Here is a 19091-nt window from a genome sequence, read left to right as displayed (position 1 = left end):
TGAGGTACTGTCTCAGTTGTTGACTAATTTGGGTACTGCTCTCTTTAAGGAAGCAGTGCATGAGTTGAGATATACCAATTGAGTCACCGGGGACGTTGACTCTTAAGCAGGGGAGTATGTAGCCGGGTGGAAGTTCGATATTATGGGACATGCCACTGGATGGCACTGTTTTTCTTTTGGGGTACCTCTGAGAGCGGAAGGGATCATGGGGATCTACGGAGACATGCACGAGTGCTAGCTTGCATTGGTGTTATGTGGGTGTGCAATGCCTTTTTTCGCTGCGTGATCTGTTTTGAACGCAAAGTGTGCAACAGTTAAGGCACCAGGAGTAGCTGCCACCAACTTCGCCGTTCGTCTCAGAGGGATCCATATTCCGTTTGCTGCTGGATTAATGCACTGTATGTATTTGAGTTCACACTTGTATTATACTATCTCTGTGGGTAAGAGGGAAATGTACCGTGTTAACTGTTTAATCTTGGCTCTGTATCTATGCAGGAGAAGCCACTACAGTTATTTTTGCACTGCTAAGTTTTGTTTTATTTATGTTTGGGTTTATATCAGACACGAAATGACGCTAGATGTCCTTGAGTTCCAGATGCTGATAAAGTTGGGGAAATAACCTGCAGTAGCAGTGGGTTACCAGAGCACAAAGCTGTTACTGGATAGGAGCTGTCTGTAACAATTTTATTTCTTTATTTTTACAACTTTGTTATTTTCTTCTGAGCACTTACTTTATCATTCAGATTAAAAGAACCCCAAAGATAATCTGTGTTCTGGGCTGGTTAATTTAGCCAGGCTACAGTTATATTTCTTTAAGAGTTCAAAATGTGTTCATTACATAAATAACATGTAAGTTTCTCTGTAGCACTTCATGGATTTCATAAGCAACACACCTTAGTTGTTCACACAAAGCATAAAGGTAAAAAACAATATATACAGTGTTATCTTCATTTTAGATGTCAACAAGTATTTGTGGCTCCCAGTGTTTTCGTTTGCGTGGAAACCAGGTCCAAATGGCTCTTTGGGTGTAAAAGGTTGCTGACCCTGCATTAGACTGAGTGTCTTCATACAAAACTACACTACAGCTTCACTATTCAAAGACGAATGCTGCACAAACAAATTACTTTTAGATGTTTTGTGTGCTCTCTGCATTTTCCTTTAATAACAGTCAAAAGTGACACTAAACTGAATGGTGTCTGTTATTGTGAGAGCACCGTGACCATCAGTCATCACTGACATGGTTCAAGTTTAGGTAGTTTTCTATAATCCTATAATTTAATTTCCAATGATGTAAACAACTGATTGACATAGAAAAACTAAAAAATCAGAGAGGCTGACAGACTCCAATAAAGCCTCCAATAAAATGAGACCACATGGGAGTCTGTTGAGTTTTATTCAACTAAAAAAAAAGATGGAGTCCAAATGTCAGTTTTGGAGGATCTCGTTTAGCGCTGCCTCTTGTCTAACATCTGATTGGTTACCGTGCACAGTAAGTCAGGACAGATCGATATTAGAAAATCGCTGCTATGAACTGATGGTACTGTGGACGTGGGGCAGCCAGGTATCCCAGCATGAATTTCAATTCACAAGCAGCAATGTTAGTGCTCTACACTGTAAGTAAAGTTTTAAAATACCTTGTTTTTCTGTCTCCAAGTACGGAATTTTTTGGACTGTAAGGCACACTTAAAATTCTTTAATTTTCTCAAAAATCGACAGTGCACCTTATAATCCGGTGCGCTTTATTTATGAATTGTAGTTGTGCTTACTGACCTCGAACCGATTTTATGTGGTACGTGGTGCTCAAAAATCAGTCAAAAATGTTTTAGTACAACTTTGGTAAAAGCTACACCGCTTGAAGGATTGTCGGAGCATCACGGCTACCACAGTCAGAATCCTCAGTAATCTGGATTAAAACTCATCTTCAGGTCCCAAAGTCAAAGGAACACATGTGGCATCACTGAGAGTTAAAAATGGTCTAAATTCTTTCATCCTTAATAAAATGATCAGTGTTGATGCTTTGCTTGCTGTTGCTGGCCAGCTAGCTTTGCTAATTGTTAGCGGAAGGAATGTTCTGAGCTCACGATGCTACAAAGTATCCAGTCAGACAGTTAAACATGCTGTTCGTGGACACTGAAGACTGCAGCCTGTCCACAAATGGTTAAATGATCAGTTTTGAAATATAAACACAAACTGTCTGTTATCATGTTTGAAAGTTTACTAGAATAAAAAATAAATAAATTAACATCTGTTTTGTGATTTTATTTAATAAGCAGACGACTGATTTTCCCAATTAAAGGTTAGATTAACACAATAAGTAATTTGAAATAATCTGGATGAAAGATCTTACATGATACAGTCAGTGTGATGATATCACTCCACTCTGAGAAGAAATAGTCCCTTCTGCCCCGGCAGCTGTATCCTCCACTGTCAGACTCAGTAGCTCTGATGATTCTGTATTCATTGGATGTTGGAGGTGTGTTTAACTTGGCTGCTCTCCATTCATACGTCCACTGAGCTCCTTCACCTCCCTGAATCTCACATCTGACAGTGACTGTCTCACCGCTGTATATCTGAGTCCAGGATGGCTGCAGGGTCACAGTGGGCTTACTGGGAACTGTTCACAGGAAAATATCCAGTTAGAGACAAATAGAAACATGAAGTCATTTTGAAGCCTGATTTTCTTTTTGCTGTTGTTCAGAGGAGAAAGTTTTACTGCATCCTGGTGACATTTTGACTTTAAATGAAGTTGGATTTAAAAATCAGTGTTTACATTTATTTACCGTGTGGTACACGTGTGTGGTGGCCCACCGGTGTATCTGACTCACACAGCCTGTTCTCCACACACTCCACATTTATAAAGTGATCTACAAATCCTAACATTACAGCTAACAGCTGCATTTTCCCTTTGAAGAACCACTTACAGCTACAGAGACAGGGAGTGAAGGTGGACAGTATATCCTTGTTTTTATGGCAACAAATTTACCTTGAAAGTGGTACAACTGTGTATAATATGATTCACAAGCAGAAAGTAAGATTTACAGATGTGTGCAGTGATTTGTGTGCAACTTTTCAGGTCTCCAGTTCACACAAACTATTGTACAAATGTGTCGACACAAACCTGAGTAACTGCTGATCATTGAGGCACAAATTTTAACGTCCGGATTCTTTTTTCAGATTTCTTTCTTTAAAATTCATCGTCCATAATTCAGAGATGATAATAAATATACTTAATACAATACAAGATGTCTTAATAAGAAGAAGAGCTTTTTTACCTTTTAAGAACTTTTTAACAAAAACTTTAAAGAGGAGAAAAACAGCACAGGCCTGTGCAGGCCTACTTTAAATAAAGCATCATTCTGCAGGTCTGTTTGAGTTCAGAATAAGTAAATAAAATGTGGCTGTGGTCCAATAATTGTAAAATAAGAAGAACAATCATGAAAACTATTTGTATATAATTATGTCTTCAGTCCGTTTCAATGAGCGATCATCTTCTGTTGTTTTCATGCAGCCACGGGCAGCCCTGAGTATAAAATACATCAGTCTCAGGGTCGAAATCATAAAGATATTTATTGCACAATAACAGCATATCTGGTGATAATACACAGCTCACAACACCTTAAATACATGTGGACGAATTACCTGACACGCACAGATCACGTCTCGTGCCCACGTGGGGTTTTGAGTCTAATTTAACTGCCAGCTTCACACAGATCCACAAATGTGAGCTGCTTTCAAGTTCCGGTGTGAAACAAATGTGTACAAATCATTGCTTGTTAATCATATCGTGCACATTTGTAACGGTTTCAATACAAATTTGTCTCCTTATGGAAAGCAGACTTTGTCATGTTGACGTGAGTGTCAGAACGGCAGGTTTATCTCCAGATCCACGGCTCTGACCCACGGAGACCTCTGGCTGATGCTCAGTGTTCTGAGTTTGGCTCGTAGCTGCTAACTAGCTTTCTGCTCTGGGTCAACTTATGGCAAAGTGCAGAGATGGAGAGAGGCGTGGGAAGGTCACAGTCTTAAAGTCAGTTTAGGATAAAGAAGCATTTAGAAAGAGAGGCCAAAAATATTTAATACAAATATTTAACACAATTTAAAGACTAACAGCAGCTAATGAGCAATAAATATGCAGTTATTCTAGTCTTTTCTGCAGTTGATGCCACAATGTTTATTTCTACATTTGTATGAAACACATGAGAAACTTAAATAACAGAAAGTTTAAAACTCACAAGTCTCCACAACTGTGACGTCACTGCTGTCCTCTGTGTAGTAAACTGGATCTCCTCTCCCTCCTCTGCAGTGGTACAGACCTCCTTGTGAGACACTAATAACTCTGTTTGCTTCATTTCCTCTCATGAGCTGAGCTTTAGAAGAGACTGAATCACGCCTGAACCAGTCAAACTTCCAGCCAGCAGAGCCCTCCACAGAGCAGCTCAGTGTCACACTGCCCCCTGCTGGTATGACTGAACTTTGTGCTGTCAGTGTGGCTCTGGGTTTACTTGCTGTTGAAGAAACAAAACCACAAAATTAAATCATCATAAAGAATATATTTCTTACAGAACTAATCACACTTTAAACATTCACAGAGTAATTTATCTACAAACACAAAGATTAATTAGTTTCCCTGCATGTGACACATTAGACTGTTTAAACTAAAGATTTCACTGATTTATCATCCTCTTATCAAACTGTCATCTCTGTACGTTCCTCTTTACATTGCTGATATTTTAAGAGCCTCCATGGTGTCTCTCCTTTCTGTTTGCACAGTGAGAAAAACTGTTGTCCTGAGCTGCCTGCAGACAGCTGGATCATTGTTGGAGTTTTCCTGTTAAGACAGATGTAAACATGAAAACATGAAATGTCAGCATGAATCATGGTCCAACTCACATGAAACTGTCAGTCTGAAGGCATCACTCCATCCTGTTAAGAGATAGTCACTGCTACCCCGACATCTGTAGTCTCCACTGTGGGACACTGAAACTCTGCTGAGCCTGTATTCACTGGATGTTGGAGGGCTGTTTGTGTTGGGTGCTGTCCATTCATATTTCCACACCTTTGTTTCACCTCCCTGAATCTCACATCTGAGAGTGATTGTGTCACCAGTGAATATCTGAGACCAGCTGTGCTGCAGTTTCACAGCAGCCAGAACTGTTCAACAAACAAATAAACAGAAAAAAATCATGTGGGAGCAAAAATACATTTAAATATATTAAGTCTTACTTTAATTTAAAAATGAATTTGTTGCATTTCAGAAAAAAACTATAAACATTCACCTTGTTTCTGAATTGTAACTGCAGCACTGTCCTCTGTGGAGAAAACTGGATCTCCTCTCCCTCCTCTGCAGTAATAGATGCCTCCTTCTGAAATACTGATCGTGTGCTCTGATGTTCCAGCTCCTATTTTCTGAGCTCCAGAAAACTCTGAATCACGTCTGAACCAGTCAAACTTCCAGCCAGCAGAGCCCTCCACAGAGCAGCTCAGTGTCACACTGCCCCCTGCTGGTATGACTGAACTTTGTGCTGTCAGAGTGGCTCTGGGTTTACTTGCTGTTGATGTTACAGGAAAGACAAACATCAGACTGTCAGTTGCTTCAGGAAAAACTTTGTAATATAACAAATAAAGATTTCAACATAAAAACTCAATAGTAATTTAAAAAAAAAATCCAATTTATTTTTATTAATTTACAATTTATGTATTTTTTTAATTCAGTAACTGCTTAATAGGTCACAACCCTGGATGATGGGTTAAGAAGATGGATGGAGTTCAATAATAGATCTCAGGTTTCTCACGTAGGTCGGTCCCTGATCTCAGTGTGATCATCACACTTGATGCAAACAGGCACCAACAGCACAAGAACAAAAAAGTGTCTTTAAAACAAATTTGATGAGAATCAACAACTGGCAGCAGCACACATGAGGACAGCACAGGTATCTCAGCTAACTGTTAGCCAGCTAGAGAGCCAGGAGCTAACACTGGATGTATATAACATGATGAAAACTTTGTCAGAGTGAATCAAGAATCAGGTGAGACTGTTTTTATGCTCTGTCACCAAACTGTACTCCTAAATGCAGAGACAGGTGAACTATACACTGTTAGCTGATCTGAGGCCAGTTGATTGTGGTCGCTCTTATTATCAGATTTTTTGTTAATCTGTTTTTTATTTAAATGTTTGTTTTAAGGATCATGATCACATAAATATATATGCATAAAGATGCATAACCATTGGAAGTTGCCTCAACAAAAGGGCACTTTGGGCACCCATCAGGAAAGGGGCGGGTGCTCAAGCCCCTCTAGCCCCCCCCCCCCCCCTCTGCACGTACCTGGTGGAAACTACACATGTGCAGGTACTGAAGAAACTGAGATCATCACATCTGTGTTTAATGTTTGTTACGATTTTCTCTGATTTTGTTACTAAACTAAAACAAAGAACAATATGACTCAATGAAATGTGTCCAACTTACATGATACAGTCAGTGTGATGATGTCACTGCAGACTGAAAGACTCATGGTGCAGCAGCTGTATCCTCCACTGTCAGACTCAGTAGCTCTGCTGATTATGTATTCAGATGCTGATGGTCTGATTAACTTGTCTTCTCTCCAAACAACCAGCGACTGACTTCCTTCACATCTGACAGTGACTGTCTCACTGCTGTATATCTGAGGCCAGGATGGTTCGAGGATCACGGTGGGCTTATTGGGAACTGTTCACATAAACACATCAAGTTAGAGATTGATGGAAGCATCAAGTCATTTTGAAGCTGAACTGATTTTTATTGCTGCTGTTAAGAGTCAAAAGATTTACTGCATCCTGGTGACATTTGGACTTGAAAATAATAAGATGTGTTTTTATGAAACAAATTAAAGCAGTTAATTAATATTCTGAGTAAAACCACAGACTGACTGCACAGAGCTGCAGGATTTAACTCACTGTTTATAAACCCATTTAGTATCTTAAATAAAACGATGCACAAACAGAGAAACAGGATGTGATTTAAAATGGTGCATGAAATACAAAATATCAGATTAAAATTATACATATTTTATAAATGTGAAGAAAAGAAAGAAACATTTCTCACCTTCAGCATTAACGTAGAAGAGAGAACCGAGCACTAAAGTAAAGATTAAACATCATCAGGATCAAACTGACAGAAAATCAAAATCAAAATGAACAAAAGTAGTTTTTTAAAGATTAATTTTCACATGACACAGTTACTGCTCATCAAAATATTTCTGTGCATAAAACACTATTAATATATGAACTTGTACACAACAATGAGTCAAGTGCAACAAGCAGCGATGTATCCAACACGATACTCCAGACTAAACTGAACCAAGGAACCAGCCAACATTTGTCTGTAACTTTCATAAACATCACAAATATGCTTTGTTCAAACTCTCAGATAAACACTTCAAACCAGTGATACACTCTAATTCTCACACATGAGAAACACTTTCATTAATCAGTGCCATTCAAACAATGTCACAAATGTACTTACACAATAACCCCGTCATGCAGAGCAAAGAGTGCCCCATCCTCACATCCAGCCCTGCTGCACTCTGATCCTCAGCTGATCTCAAACACTTTGACTTTACATCAATAATAAAAAGAGAAGCTGCATTTAATACAGATAAGAGCAGAGTGTTTCTTCTGACTGTGGCCTCTCTGTGCTTCCTTTCCTTTTATACAAACCTCAAACAGCTCCTGTAGCTTTGACCACAGCAGTTGTGTGACGTGTTCACATTTCCTGTCCACTGCAAACATGCAGGCTTGCTTCTTGTGTTTTCTTCTTACCTTCTGTTGTTTCAGGTCAGGTGACATATTTACCAGCTCATAGTCATGTTTTATTATTATTTATTTTTATTCTTTTATGTGATTTGTGCAGTGTCCTGTGTGGTCATCATAAAGCTGAAATATTTTATCTCGAGTCATCTTATCAGCAAATGTTTCTGAACATCCACAGACTTTTATTGTGCGATACATGAATGCTGTCTTCCCAAAATGTGTTGTTCTCAGTTTCTGGCCACCACACTCACTCACTCTCCAGGATTATCGACAGACAATGATCTTAAAATATTTAATTTGGTTTTATCTGCTTTCAATATCATATCAAATATGACTCATACGAAGGTGCCAGTGTTCATATTTTGAACACAAAATACTGACGGTTTGAAAGAGGAGTGAAAAAGTACATCTATGTCCACTGTGAATGACCAGAGGTGGAGCCTTATGGCATCAGCTGTCAGTCACCTACAATGTAGTTTTGAGATCCCTTCCTTGTGCCACAACCCCTCCATGGTGCTTTCCTCAGGTGACCTCAGTAGGTCACATGATGGGGGGAGGAAAGGTCTCAAAGTGTTCTTACCCCAAATCTCTGGTGATAGTTTTTGAATAAGACAGAAGTTGGAAATTCTGAGTTACCAGTCGAAAAGTTTTTTTGTGGAACACAACTCACATTTACTGCTTGGAAAGTCTGAGCAGGCACACAGACTGTGAGTTAGCAATCCAAGATGGCAGCACTGAACCTAAAACGACAGTCAAACTGTAAACTTTTATTTGTGCTGCCACTCTTTTGTATTTTTGAATCACTAAATAAGCCAAACACAGAGCACTGATTAGGTTTGATTCATGAATGTGTTTTTTAAGGCCAAAAACTTATAGGTCCATAATGACCCACACCTTTTTTCACAGCTTGGCTCATGTGATGTCGTGATTGTGGGTCTTTGACCCACTTAAAGTAAAACCCTCACTGAGGTTAAAATACCTGAGACTCTTTACTGTTTTATTTTTAGAAGTCAAAGAGCCTCTTAGATGAGAGGTGACACGTCTTCAAGAAATGTAAAGAAGTTTAGTCACTTTCCTTCCAAACTTCTTAGACCACCATGAGCTGAATGACTGTGGTTCATACTGTTGCCTCACAGCAAGAAAGTTGTTGGTTAGAATCCACCAGCTGGGCTGTTTGTGTGAAGTTTGCATGTTCTCCCTCCACCTGTCTGGGTTCTCTCCAAAGTCATATATTATTATGTTAACTGGTGATTCAGGTGATTGCCTGCAGGTGTGAATGTGAACATGAATGGTTGTCTGTCTCTCCATAACCTGTCTAGTTGGACCTCATCTGTCACACTATGAAAGCTACTATAGGCTCCGCCCACATTAGAGTCCAAAAGGACAACACAGCAGTGAATGCTTTAAGGTGTGGTAACTTTGTGATTGGCTAATCCCCTCCATATGAGAATAAGGTGTACCTCAGTTTCTCACTTCTCATTCTCAATATACAGTCTATAATATTAATAATAGTTAAAGCCTGCAAACACAGCATCTATCCTTATTCTGTCAAACACTTTCTTACAAAGGTTATGATTAAGGTTTGTTGCAGTATCATCTACACACACTCACAAACATGTCAATATCCAAGTGTTTTAGATTGTTTAACAGCAGGTGTGTTTCTCTTTCCCTCCACTTTTCTGTGGGAAAGGTAAAATACATTAAGATGTTACTTCATGTTTTTATGTTATTTGCAGTTTATATGTTAACATAAGTGCAAAAGTTTCAGTACATATCAATATGTTATGAGGCTTGAAGACAGGAAGTCTCTGTGGTACTGCAGAGTCCAGCAGACAGTTTGGAGTCAAACACTGACGTCATCATCACAGGTGTAGGAACCATTTCTGTAACAGCAGCCAAACAGACACATTAGTATCAGTAGGTATAGATGATTTACTGGCTCCTCTGTTGGTTACAAAGCTGTGATTATACTTTGGAGTTTTGTGTTATACTGTGAGGAACTGGCCTGTTTGGAAGTTGCAGTAAGAAAAACATGTCTGTATATGATGTTGTGGACAGAGAGAGTGATGGATGATTTTATTTATTTCAGAGATAAATGAACATTTACAGCACGTCCATGCAGAGACTCTTAAAGACATGAGCGTGAGAAACAAGCTTTTCACCGTTTCTCTTGATGCCCACATGCTTTATTTATTCTTTAGTCCAGCATGTGTCATCACCACAATAAAGCTACTTTTAACCTGTTTTCACACATTGTCATACCTGCACATTTCCACTGTGCTGTGTTGACTTTAAAGAAGATGAACGTTAGACTTCAGGCTGAAACCACAGGCTGCATTTCCTCTTTTCTTGGAGGCCCAGACAGAAATTTTGTGGTATCAGATTTTCAGCAGATAAAAATAAACCTACAACAGTCTTTTACACACATGCAGTCATCACAGTCTGCTCAGAGAAACAAAGGGGGGTCAGAAAAGAATTAAAGGGTGACCGGAACCACTAGGTTCACATGTCATATGTACTCTTGTCTACACGCTGAGGCATCTGTCAATTAATATTAATCTGAAACATCATCACCCTCCTTTCTTCTTCTTTGTGTGTGTGTTTGTATTCAGATTTGTGAAGTTGTGCCCTTAATCTTCATAATATCAAAATCAATAATCAGAAACACCAGCAAAGTGCATCATGATGAGACCCAGAATCAAAACATTACAGCAAAGCTGAATACACTAGTGTATATAACACCCAGCAGTGTGGTAAACTGTGCTGAGAGAGTATCTGCACCCCATAAGACCAAGAAGCCAAGAGCACCAGCATGCTGTGTAAGAAACATGCATGAAAGTCAGAACACCTCTGTCAGTGCGTTCACGTGGCTAGTGGGTCCTCTCTGTGGCTGACTGGCTGTTAACCCAGTGAGTGAGAGTTTCTCCCACTGCATCGGGCCGTATCCTTCTGCTGCACTAAAGGACAGTTTTGCAGCCATGTAGCTCTGCTCATGTCACGTGCAGCCTTCCCACATCACATAATTTCTGGGCATGACTGTGGAGTCCATCAGAGCCTCCATGTCCCTCACCCTGAATTGACAGCAGACCTTCGGGGTGTGCCTAGACCCATTTGGGCTTCACTCGTGGGGTCAGCTCCTGAGGCTGAGGGCTCTACAGTCTACAGCTCTTATATCAGTCATTGGGCGTCTCTGACATAAATATGCTGGAGCTGCAAGCTGTCATCCTGGCACTCAAGCAGTTTCTGTCGTGACTGTTAGGGTACCATGTTATCCTCAAGACAGAAAGCATGGTCACAGTAGCCTACATCAACAGGTAAGGGGGCCGAGGGTCTCCCCTCGTCTGCACGATAGCTACCAGACTGTGGCAGTGGGCTCACCCTGTTCTACTCACTGAAAGCAGTTTATGTGCCAGGACCATTGAACGTGACAGTGAACATTACAATATGTTGAGGGGGAGCCCGATCCAACAGGAGTGGAGACTCCATCCAGAGGTGGTCCACCAGATCTGGAGTCGCTTCAGAGGGGCAGAAGTTTTTTTCCCCCAGAGAATCGACACATTGTCATCTGTTCTTCTCCCTGCAGACAACTTGGTGCACTCCTCACCACAGGCTCTTCTCTGTGCCTTCCCTCCATACCCCTCCTCCAGTTATTCCTTCACCAGGTCCAGACCGAGGAGTTGATCCTGGTGACCCCTCTTTGGCCACACATGCTAGTTTTCAGCTAACATGCCAGTCATGGCCAGGACACCCTCGGAGCTCCCTGTTCTGAGGGACCTCCTGTCCCAGGTGAGGGGGTCACTGTTCCATCTTTTCCCAGTAGGACTCAGGGTGACAGCCTGTACCCTGAGAGGGAGAGGCTCCATGCCTGGCCTGATCTAAAAGTGAGATTGCTGCAGGAGTTTTGTGTGCTATCCACCAGGACTGCCTACTGCTTCCTTCGGGGGCTGTTTGCCTCCTGGTGTGCGGCCCACCAGCTGGACCCCCACCAGACCACAGTTAACATGATTCTTTGTGAGCTGCATGCTCTGTTGGTCCAAAGGCAATGATGAAGGTGACACAGGGGTTATCCTCCGGCCTAACCCTGGGTTGCTGCTGACGACCCCATCTGAATTTCACCTGTCCAAGTCAGTTGAGTTATGAATATTCCTCACAGGGGACCTGCACAAGGAGGCCGCTGGGAGCCAGGTTGCCCTGTGCCATCTCTGTGCTTTGGCACAGAACTTCTTGCTTATCCGGCCGTTCAGGAAGTCAGACCAGCCGTTTGTGAGCTTCCACTATGGAATTCTGGTCAGACCCTTGTCTAAGTCTCGATTGTCCCACAGGGTTGTGGAGGCCATTCAGCAGGCGTATGCCTCTTCGGATGTTCCCCTCCCTTCCAGAGTGCGGACCCACTGTGTCACAATATTAAAAATTTTAATCACTTTCAGCCAATAATCCATATACATATATTTGTTAATTAAAATTATTAACCTATCACAGAGAGAGCTATGTGTGCATGCAGCTAAATTTGTCCACCACTACAAACAGTCACGTGTTAGAGAGCACAGCTCATGCAGTGAAAACCTTGTGTGCTGTCCATGGTGCTGAAGTAATATCAGTTTAATGAATTTAATATCACTACTTATTAGTCGTGTGCAATACTGCAAGATTTGGTATCAGTCTAATACCAAGTAAATACCAGGCCTATATCGCTGATACTGATACCAGTACCAATACTTTTTAATAATTACCATCATCAGTGTTGCTAATTCTGAATGAATTTTCATCACCTTTAAGACAGCCAGGTTGCTTCTTAGATGAAACTGCAGCAGTGCGTACAGGAAAGAAACAGAAAGTAAAGTATCGAGTTCATTACACTCGTAAGGAAAAAGAACGTGTTGGTTGACCAGGAGGACTGGGAGACCATGACAGCTACAATAAATTATAAATGGATTATGTCTCCCTCTATTGGCCACCAGCTGTAAACACAGTCCAGTGATTGTACTTGGAAGCTGTGTTCAGAGTCTGACATGAGAAATATGAGAGAGGAACTATATCTGTATGTCCACACTGACACTTACCCTTATTTACCATGGGCCCACCAGCGGAGAATGCGGTTTAGAAAAGAAGAGAAGCTGAGATTTACATGGATATTTGGTGTATTACGGTACAATCACAATAGTGTAAGTATAGTTTGATTTCCAAAAATGATAACACTTCGCCCAGTCATGAAGAATTTTCTTAATACTGTTTGTTTAAAGAAAATTTTAACATATTTAAATGATGCCTTCTCTGTGTGATTAATGAATGGTGAAATAAAAACTGTGATATAGGCTTTTAGGCAAGAAGTGCAAAACAAAAAATAACTTAAAAACCTCTGGAATTAAAAAAAATGGTACAGAAAGAAGGCCTTATCTGTATAAGAAAAATTACCAGTACCGCGATGGTACGAGGGAAATTTCTTTTGCAGTTCGTCTGAAAAGCTGCACTTGCGCTTTGGCATCTTTTAAAGATCATCTGTTCCAACTGTGAGGCAGAACAACCACTCACAAAGCAGCAGCTCGGCGTGTGACATCACACATATGACCCATATGTGTGATGTCACACCTGTAGGCCTATAGAAAAACCCGGACATTTTCATCAGTCTCGAAAATCCCCTCGGACAGAACGTGAAAAGTGGACATGTCCGGGGAAAAGAGGACGGCTGGTTACCCTAGATCACACGCTATCGCTGTCTTAACACAGAAAAGTCAACTCCGGCTGGTTTTACCAGGGTGACTCGCACTACTGGATCTCTCGACCAGTTGGGCTAGAGAGAAACGGTTACTGAAAGATGAGAAGAAAAACATTACGAAACTTTACGGTGCATCATTAGAATGCACGGTCCAATCACAGGTAAGTAATGATGACACGTGGAGCACTTGGCTCTCCACAATAGAGAGAGATTTGCAATATAAAAAGAAGGATATACAAAAAATTGAGTGGGCTAGGCTCAAATCCTTTTTTGTACTAGTATAGTTCATATTTAAAGTTGATGTTGTATTACATTTCATTTATGTTAAATCTGTTTCCACTTCACTATAAATCTGAAAAAACAGTCTGTTTTTCTCCACTGTTGTTCCACTGTCATACGAATACAATAAAGTATAACGACTGCCAGATATTGAAAGCTGAGGATTTTCTGGGGAAAAAAAGGGCAAAAGCTGTCACTTACAGTATGATTTCTGACACTTTTACAGCCAAGATTATGATACCTGGTAAAGGGTCTTTTAAAGGACCTTTGAACAATGATATCTGCTGTTTTCTGTCTGTACCGTTCGGCACTGTATTTTTGTCTGATATTTTTCTAAAGGAGAGTTTCCATCAGTTGTCACAGTGTGGTATTTTTCCCAGTACAGGTAGATCATATAAAATGTGCAGTCCACACAGAGAACAAGTGCAGAGCTACAGGGGCACACCTGACACTTTTGTATCCCTTCAACTAAGGAAATACTTTATATTTATATCTGACAATATCAGCATGTAGCTGTCAAGAGAACACCACTGTGCTGTTATTGTCTGCATTTCTTGTTGCCTCTTTGCTAAAACAAGTCATTTACTTTTTCTCTTCAACCACAGGCTGCTTTTCCTCTTTTCTGGGGGCTCAGGCAGAAATCATGAGTCATTTTCAGCTGATTAATAAATAGGATATAGCAGACAGTTAGAAAAGACATTTTTATCCACATATAAGCATCACGGGTCACTCAGAAGAACAAAGACGTTTTGTCGTGATATTATTTGATTATTTTAAAAAGCACCACAAATATTTTACACAAATCAAACTGTAAACAGCATAAAAGACACAAACATCACCTACAGAAAACTATTTGATCACACACAAAATGTTCTCTGTCATGGCCTCAGTGATGACATGAATAACATTGTAAAATCTGAACATTGACAATAAGTTTTTGTTTTCTTATAAATCAGCAGTATAATGCATCATAAGACAGTGTAATATTTCATCCCTGTTTTTTTCTCAGAACAAATAATCAACTAATTTTATTACATGTACACGGGGATTTTCACAGTTCAGCATCAATCATCAAAATCTGCTGGGGCAGTCCCAACAGCACACAGAGGTCAACAACCTTTGTCTTCTCAAAACTAGGCGCCTGCTAATGTCTCTCTATCTGCTGTCTCCCTTTCTCGTGTCCTTGCTGCCCATTTCTTCGCACACTGTGTTCTCCTTTCTGTCGCCTCTGCTTCTCACCTCTGACTTATTCTCCCAATTCTGTGTGTCTGCTCTATGTGTGAGTGTTTAGTAGCTTGACCTATGGCCTACTTAAATGAATAACGAATATAATGCTTTACTATCGTTAATACAACTAAATCCCTAATACTAAAATAATCTATTCTTACGCTTTAAAGATAAGATGTAAAATTCAGCAGGAAGTGAGTGAACATCTTATAGAAATAAAACAAAATCATGAAATTGTGTCTTGATGGAAACAATGTCCCACACCATCCACCCTCCACTTATTACAACAGAAATAAACACAATAGGATTTTAATACAAAGATGAACCTTGTAATCAGTCTTCCAGTGTTGATATTAAACCAAGAGCATGTCATTGTTTACACTGACGTTGCTGACGTTGTTCGTGAGTCTTGAGTTTTGTTGAAATAATCTTTTTATGGACCTGAAACAAAATCAGAACAAATACGACTTCAAAAGTGAAAAACAAAGAAATAATGTTGCCAAAGATGTGATGATGCTTTCTGACACGTTCATGCTTTACTCACACAGAACTGATCTCATCTGTTTTATTCAGACATCACAACAGCAGCAGAACACAACTAAAGCCAATCGTATAAAAAGTGATTCAGCTCATCAGCTCCACAAACTTTAGCAATGATGTCACACATTTTACTGCAAATGTAATCTGATTACTAATGATTCAGTGTCTGTAGAGTTCACATTTGTATGTGAGGCTGATTCAGGATTCACATTATTGTAGTCAGAGCTCTCCTCTGTGCCATCATGTCTGCCTGTTGTGATGATGGATTATTGTGTTTAATAACATGGAGACTGTCTTCCTCTAAAATTACACAAGTTACAAAAACATTCGACCAATTATTACATTTCATGTTTCTTGTACTCACTCCTCTTATCAAGACCGTCAAGCTGAAATCCAGATGTGACGTTGTTGTATTCATCTGCTGAAATAATGAAGTTTGATCAGTCAGAATAAATATTTACATTTCTTACAGCTCTGTTATTATCAAAGTTTATACTGTTTGTACCACTTCCAGTGTTTCCAGAGCCTCTGATTGATTCATAGACTGAAAGATCACCTACAAGTCATTGAAAATAAGAAAGAAGGAAGAAAAATATTATTTATTTTTGTTTTTGTCACTGTTTGCTGGAAAACTGAGTGTTGAAAACTGTATTAAAGAGAAAAGTAATAATTTCTGGTCTCACCATGAAGAAGAGAGGAGTAAACCTGAGCTTCATTCTGGTTGGATGTTTGTTGTGAAGCAGAGCTTTGATTGGTGCTCTGAGACTGAGTGAGACTGAAACAAATAATGAAAATTTAATGAGGAATAATTCAAAGTTAGCTTCATTTGAAGTTATATAAATGAAACTAAACTGCTGCACCAACCTGTTACAACAGGGTTCTGTAAAAAGCACAAAGATTATTCATCAGTTTGTTTAAAAGTGTCACAGCATCAAAATAAATTATTTTTCCTTTAAAAAGTCAAACAGAAAATCTCTCACCCTTTATCTGTTTATAGCAACACATCAGCAGCAGCACGACAATAATTCCACTAACAAGTCCGATGATGAACGGAACGATAAATGAACTTCTTTCACATCCAAAACCTGAAACTAGAAAAATTCAGATTTTGGATCTGAAATCTTAATATAAAGAAACAAAAACTGATGTTTACATTGAGATTTTCTGTTTCCTGTCAGAAACTGTCAGCATGACTCTGCTCTGTGGTTTCATGTTGTGACTCCTGTTCTACACTACTTGCAGTCTTACTTGTAGAGTTGCTACAGAACTAATTGTGAATTTATGTTGATTTGGAGATTTGCTGAAAATGATTGTTTCACATTCATAATCCCACCTAGTCTCCCCTCCTTGGATCACATTCCTGACACTGATTCTCTCGACTCCACATTTTACATGACTATTCATGTTCAACCATTTCCAATAAGATTATTATTACAATGCCAAAGAGATTACCATGAGATATAATGCTGTTTGATCTTCATAGTAATCCTCAATCATCAATCTATTCAATATTGTTGCTGAATCCAAACTCACCAGTTGTGTTAATCTGAACTTCTTGGCTGTCCTCTGTGTAGTAAACTGGGTTTCCTCTTCCTCCTCTGCACCTGTAGAGTCCTTCCTGTGAGACACTGATTTGTCCATTTGATGTGGGGACAACACCCACTGTGGTATTATCTCTGTACCAGTAATATTTCCATCCAGATGATGATGATGGGCTCACAGAGCAGGTCAGGGTCACACTGCCCCCTACTGGAACAGCTGTGTTATCAGCTCTCAGTTTGGCCTTTGGTTTATCTGCAGTTCAGTTTAGAAAAAGAACAAAAGTCAATGACTGAATCAAACCAGTTGAAACAACTTGGTGGAAATATGGAAATAATAAATATCACATAACTTTAATGGTGAAGCTGCAACAAACTGTACAACTATCACACAAACACAACACTAATCTTTCATATTTAATTTGCTGCATTTCTAAGTTAAAAACACACATGAGGAACAATCAGTGGATTTAATGTTTCTTAGTGGATGTGGTGGAGCAGCTGAGACAGATCCAGCATTTGTTCTGCATTTCATCTTTCATGTATTAGAGCTGCACAGCAGAGAAGTTACTCTCATATGTTTTGTTCTCTTCACTGTGAATAAAAAGCTGCTGTTCAGGTTTTTGTTGTTGGAATAAAAACTAAACATTTTACTGACCAACATGAAAGACAGTTATAAAGCTGTAAGAAAGAAGAAGTGCTTTTTCCTTATTTAGATACTCTGGATGAAAGATCTTACATGACACAGTCAGTGTGATGATATCACTCCACTCTGAGAAGAAATAGTCCCTCCTGCCCCGGCAGCTGTATCCTCCACTGTCAGACTCAGTAGCTCTGATGATTCTGTATTCATTGGATGTTGGAGGTGTGTTTAACTTGGCTGCTCTCCATTCATACGTCCACTGAGCTCCTTCACCTCCCTGAATCTCACATCTGACAGTGACTGTCTCACCGCTGTATATCTGAGTCCAGGATGGCTGCAGGGTCACAGTGGGCTTACTGGGAACTGTTCACAGAAAAATATCCAGTTAGACACAAATAGAAACATAAAAATTCTGTTGTTTAAAACATGAGAGTAACGTGAGTGAAAAGCAAATCAACCTCCAACAGGCTACAGGGTTAAACCACACCTCAGGCCAGTCTGACCACTGATAACTGTTTTGATCACGGCCACATCCCACTTGGCAAAATAGCTACAAACAGCACAAAGACAGTGAAAACCAGGCCAGAGGCAGGACTGTTTCATCAGGATTCACTGGGATATTTTCAAACACCCTGACCTGTAGCTGGTTTTTGATAGCATACTGTGCTACATGAAGAACTGTATAGCACAGCTGCACAGTAGCACAGAGGAAATAGCTCCACAGCAGTGTTCATAGACACAAACTACATCTTTCTTGGCTGCTACCTCAAAGCAGATTGTGCGCTGTCAGTCCTGTGTGCTGCATGTGACTGAATCAAAACCGTTTAAATAACTAGATGTAAATGGTGAACATCAACAAATCTTGGTGATCTTGAAGAGATACTAACTGTACAATCGTTTTGATCGAAGCAGTGAAAGTTTTGTATTTTCTTTGCTGTATTTAAAAAGTACTTGAAGATTGATTAATAAGCTGGTCCGTCTTTAGGACCTGGGAGTTTAAAGGGATCAATCTCAATCAGCCTCCTGCTAAAGGTGAGTGGAAGTGACTCAGAGTTATGAGACTGTTGATCATAGAAACAGTACCACTATTTTTGGTGGTATGTCTGTGTGTGTTTATTTATTTGATCAGATGATAGTTCAGAATTACTTTTATTCTTTTTATAGAAATTGTAGATCAATTGTTATTTGTTTGAATATATTATTTATTTATCCTGTTTATATCATTATGGTCCTCAGGTGATGGAGCAGCAGGTCAGCATTGGCGTCTCTATACCAGCTGAAGGTTCATGACACAAAGTGGTGACAAACTGTCTACAATGAGGCTACTATCAGCTGCAGCTCTTTGTCTGACTAACAATGTAACAT

General features: G+C 39.8%; 1 protein-coding gene across 2 annotated transcripts in view; it reads right to left on the bottom strand.

Moving 5' to 3' along the window:
• Positions 1–19091, bottom strand: part of LOC120741980 (Fc receptor-like protein 5) — a 127176-nt gene that overhangs the window by 10481 nt on the left and 97604 nt on the right. Inside the window, exons 1-6 of one of the 2 annotated variants that reach the window (XM_040045119.1) lie at positions 7500–7666; positions 7080–7112; positions 6465–6704; positions 5277–5549; positions 4891–5151; positions 4233–4505 (exon numbers count right to left, since the gene is read on the bottom strand). In XM_040045119.1, the coding sequence (XP_039901053.1) occupies positions 4233–4505; positions 4891–5151; positions 5277–5549; positions 6465–6704; positions 7080–7112; positions 7500–7536 (1117 nt within the window). In that variant the 5' untranslated portion in view covers positions 7537–7666. Of the gene's footprint in view, positions 1–4232; positions 4506–4890; positions 5152–5276; positions 5550–6464; positions 6705–7079; positions 7113–7499; positions 7667–19091 lie in introns of those variants that run through there. The other variant, XM_040045118.1, reaches the window with a different exon arrangement.

Source organism: Simochromis diagramma, unplaced genomic scaffold (genome assembly GCF_900408965.1).
Source record: "Simochromis diagramma unplaced genomic scaffold, fSimDia1.1 OVJJ01000590.1, whole genome shotgun sequence".
NCBI lineage: Eukaryota > Metazoa > Chordata > Actinopteri > Cichliformes > Cichlidae > Simochromis > Simochromis diagramma.
This window is presented reverse-complemented; position numbering and strand designations above follow the sequence as displayed.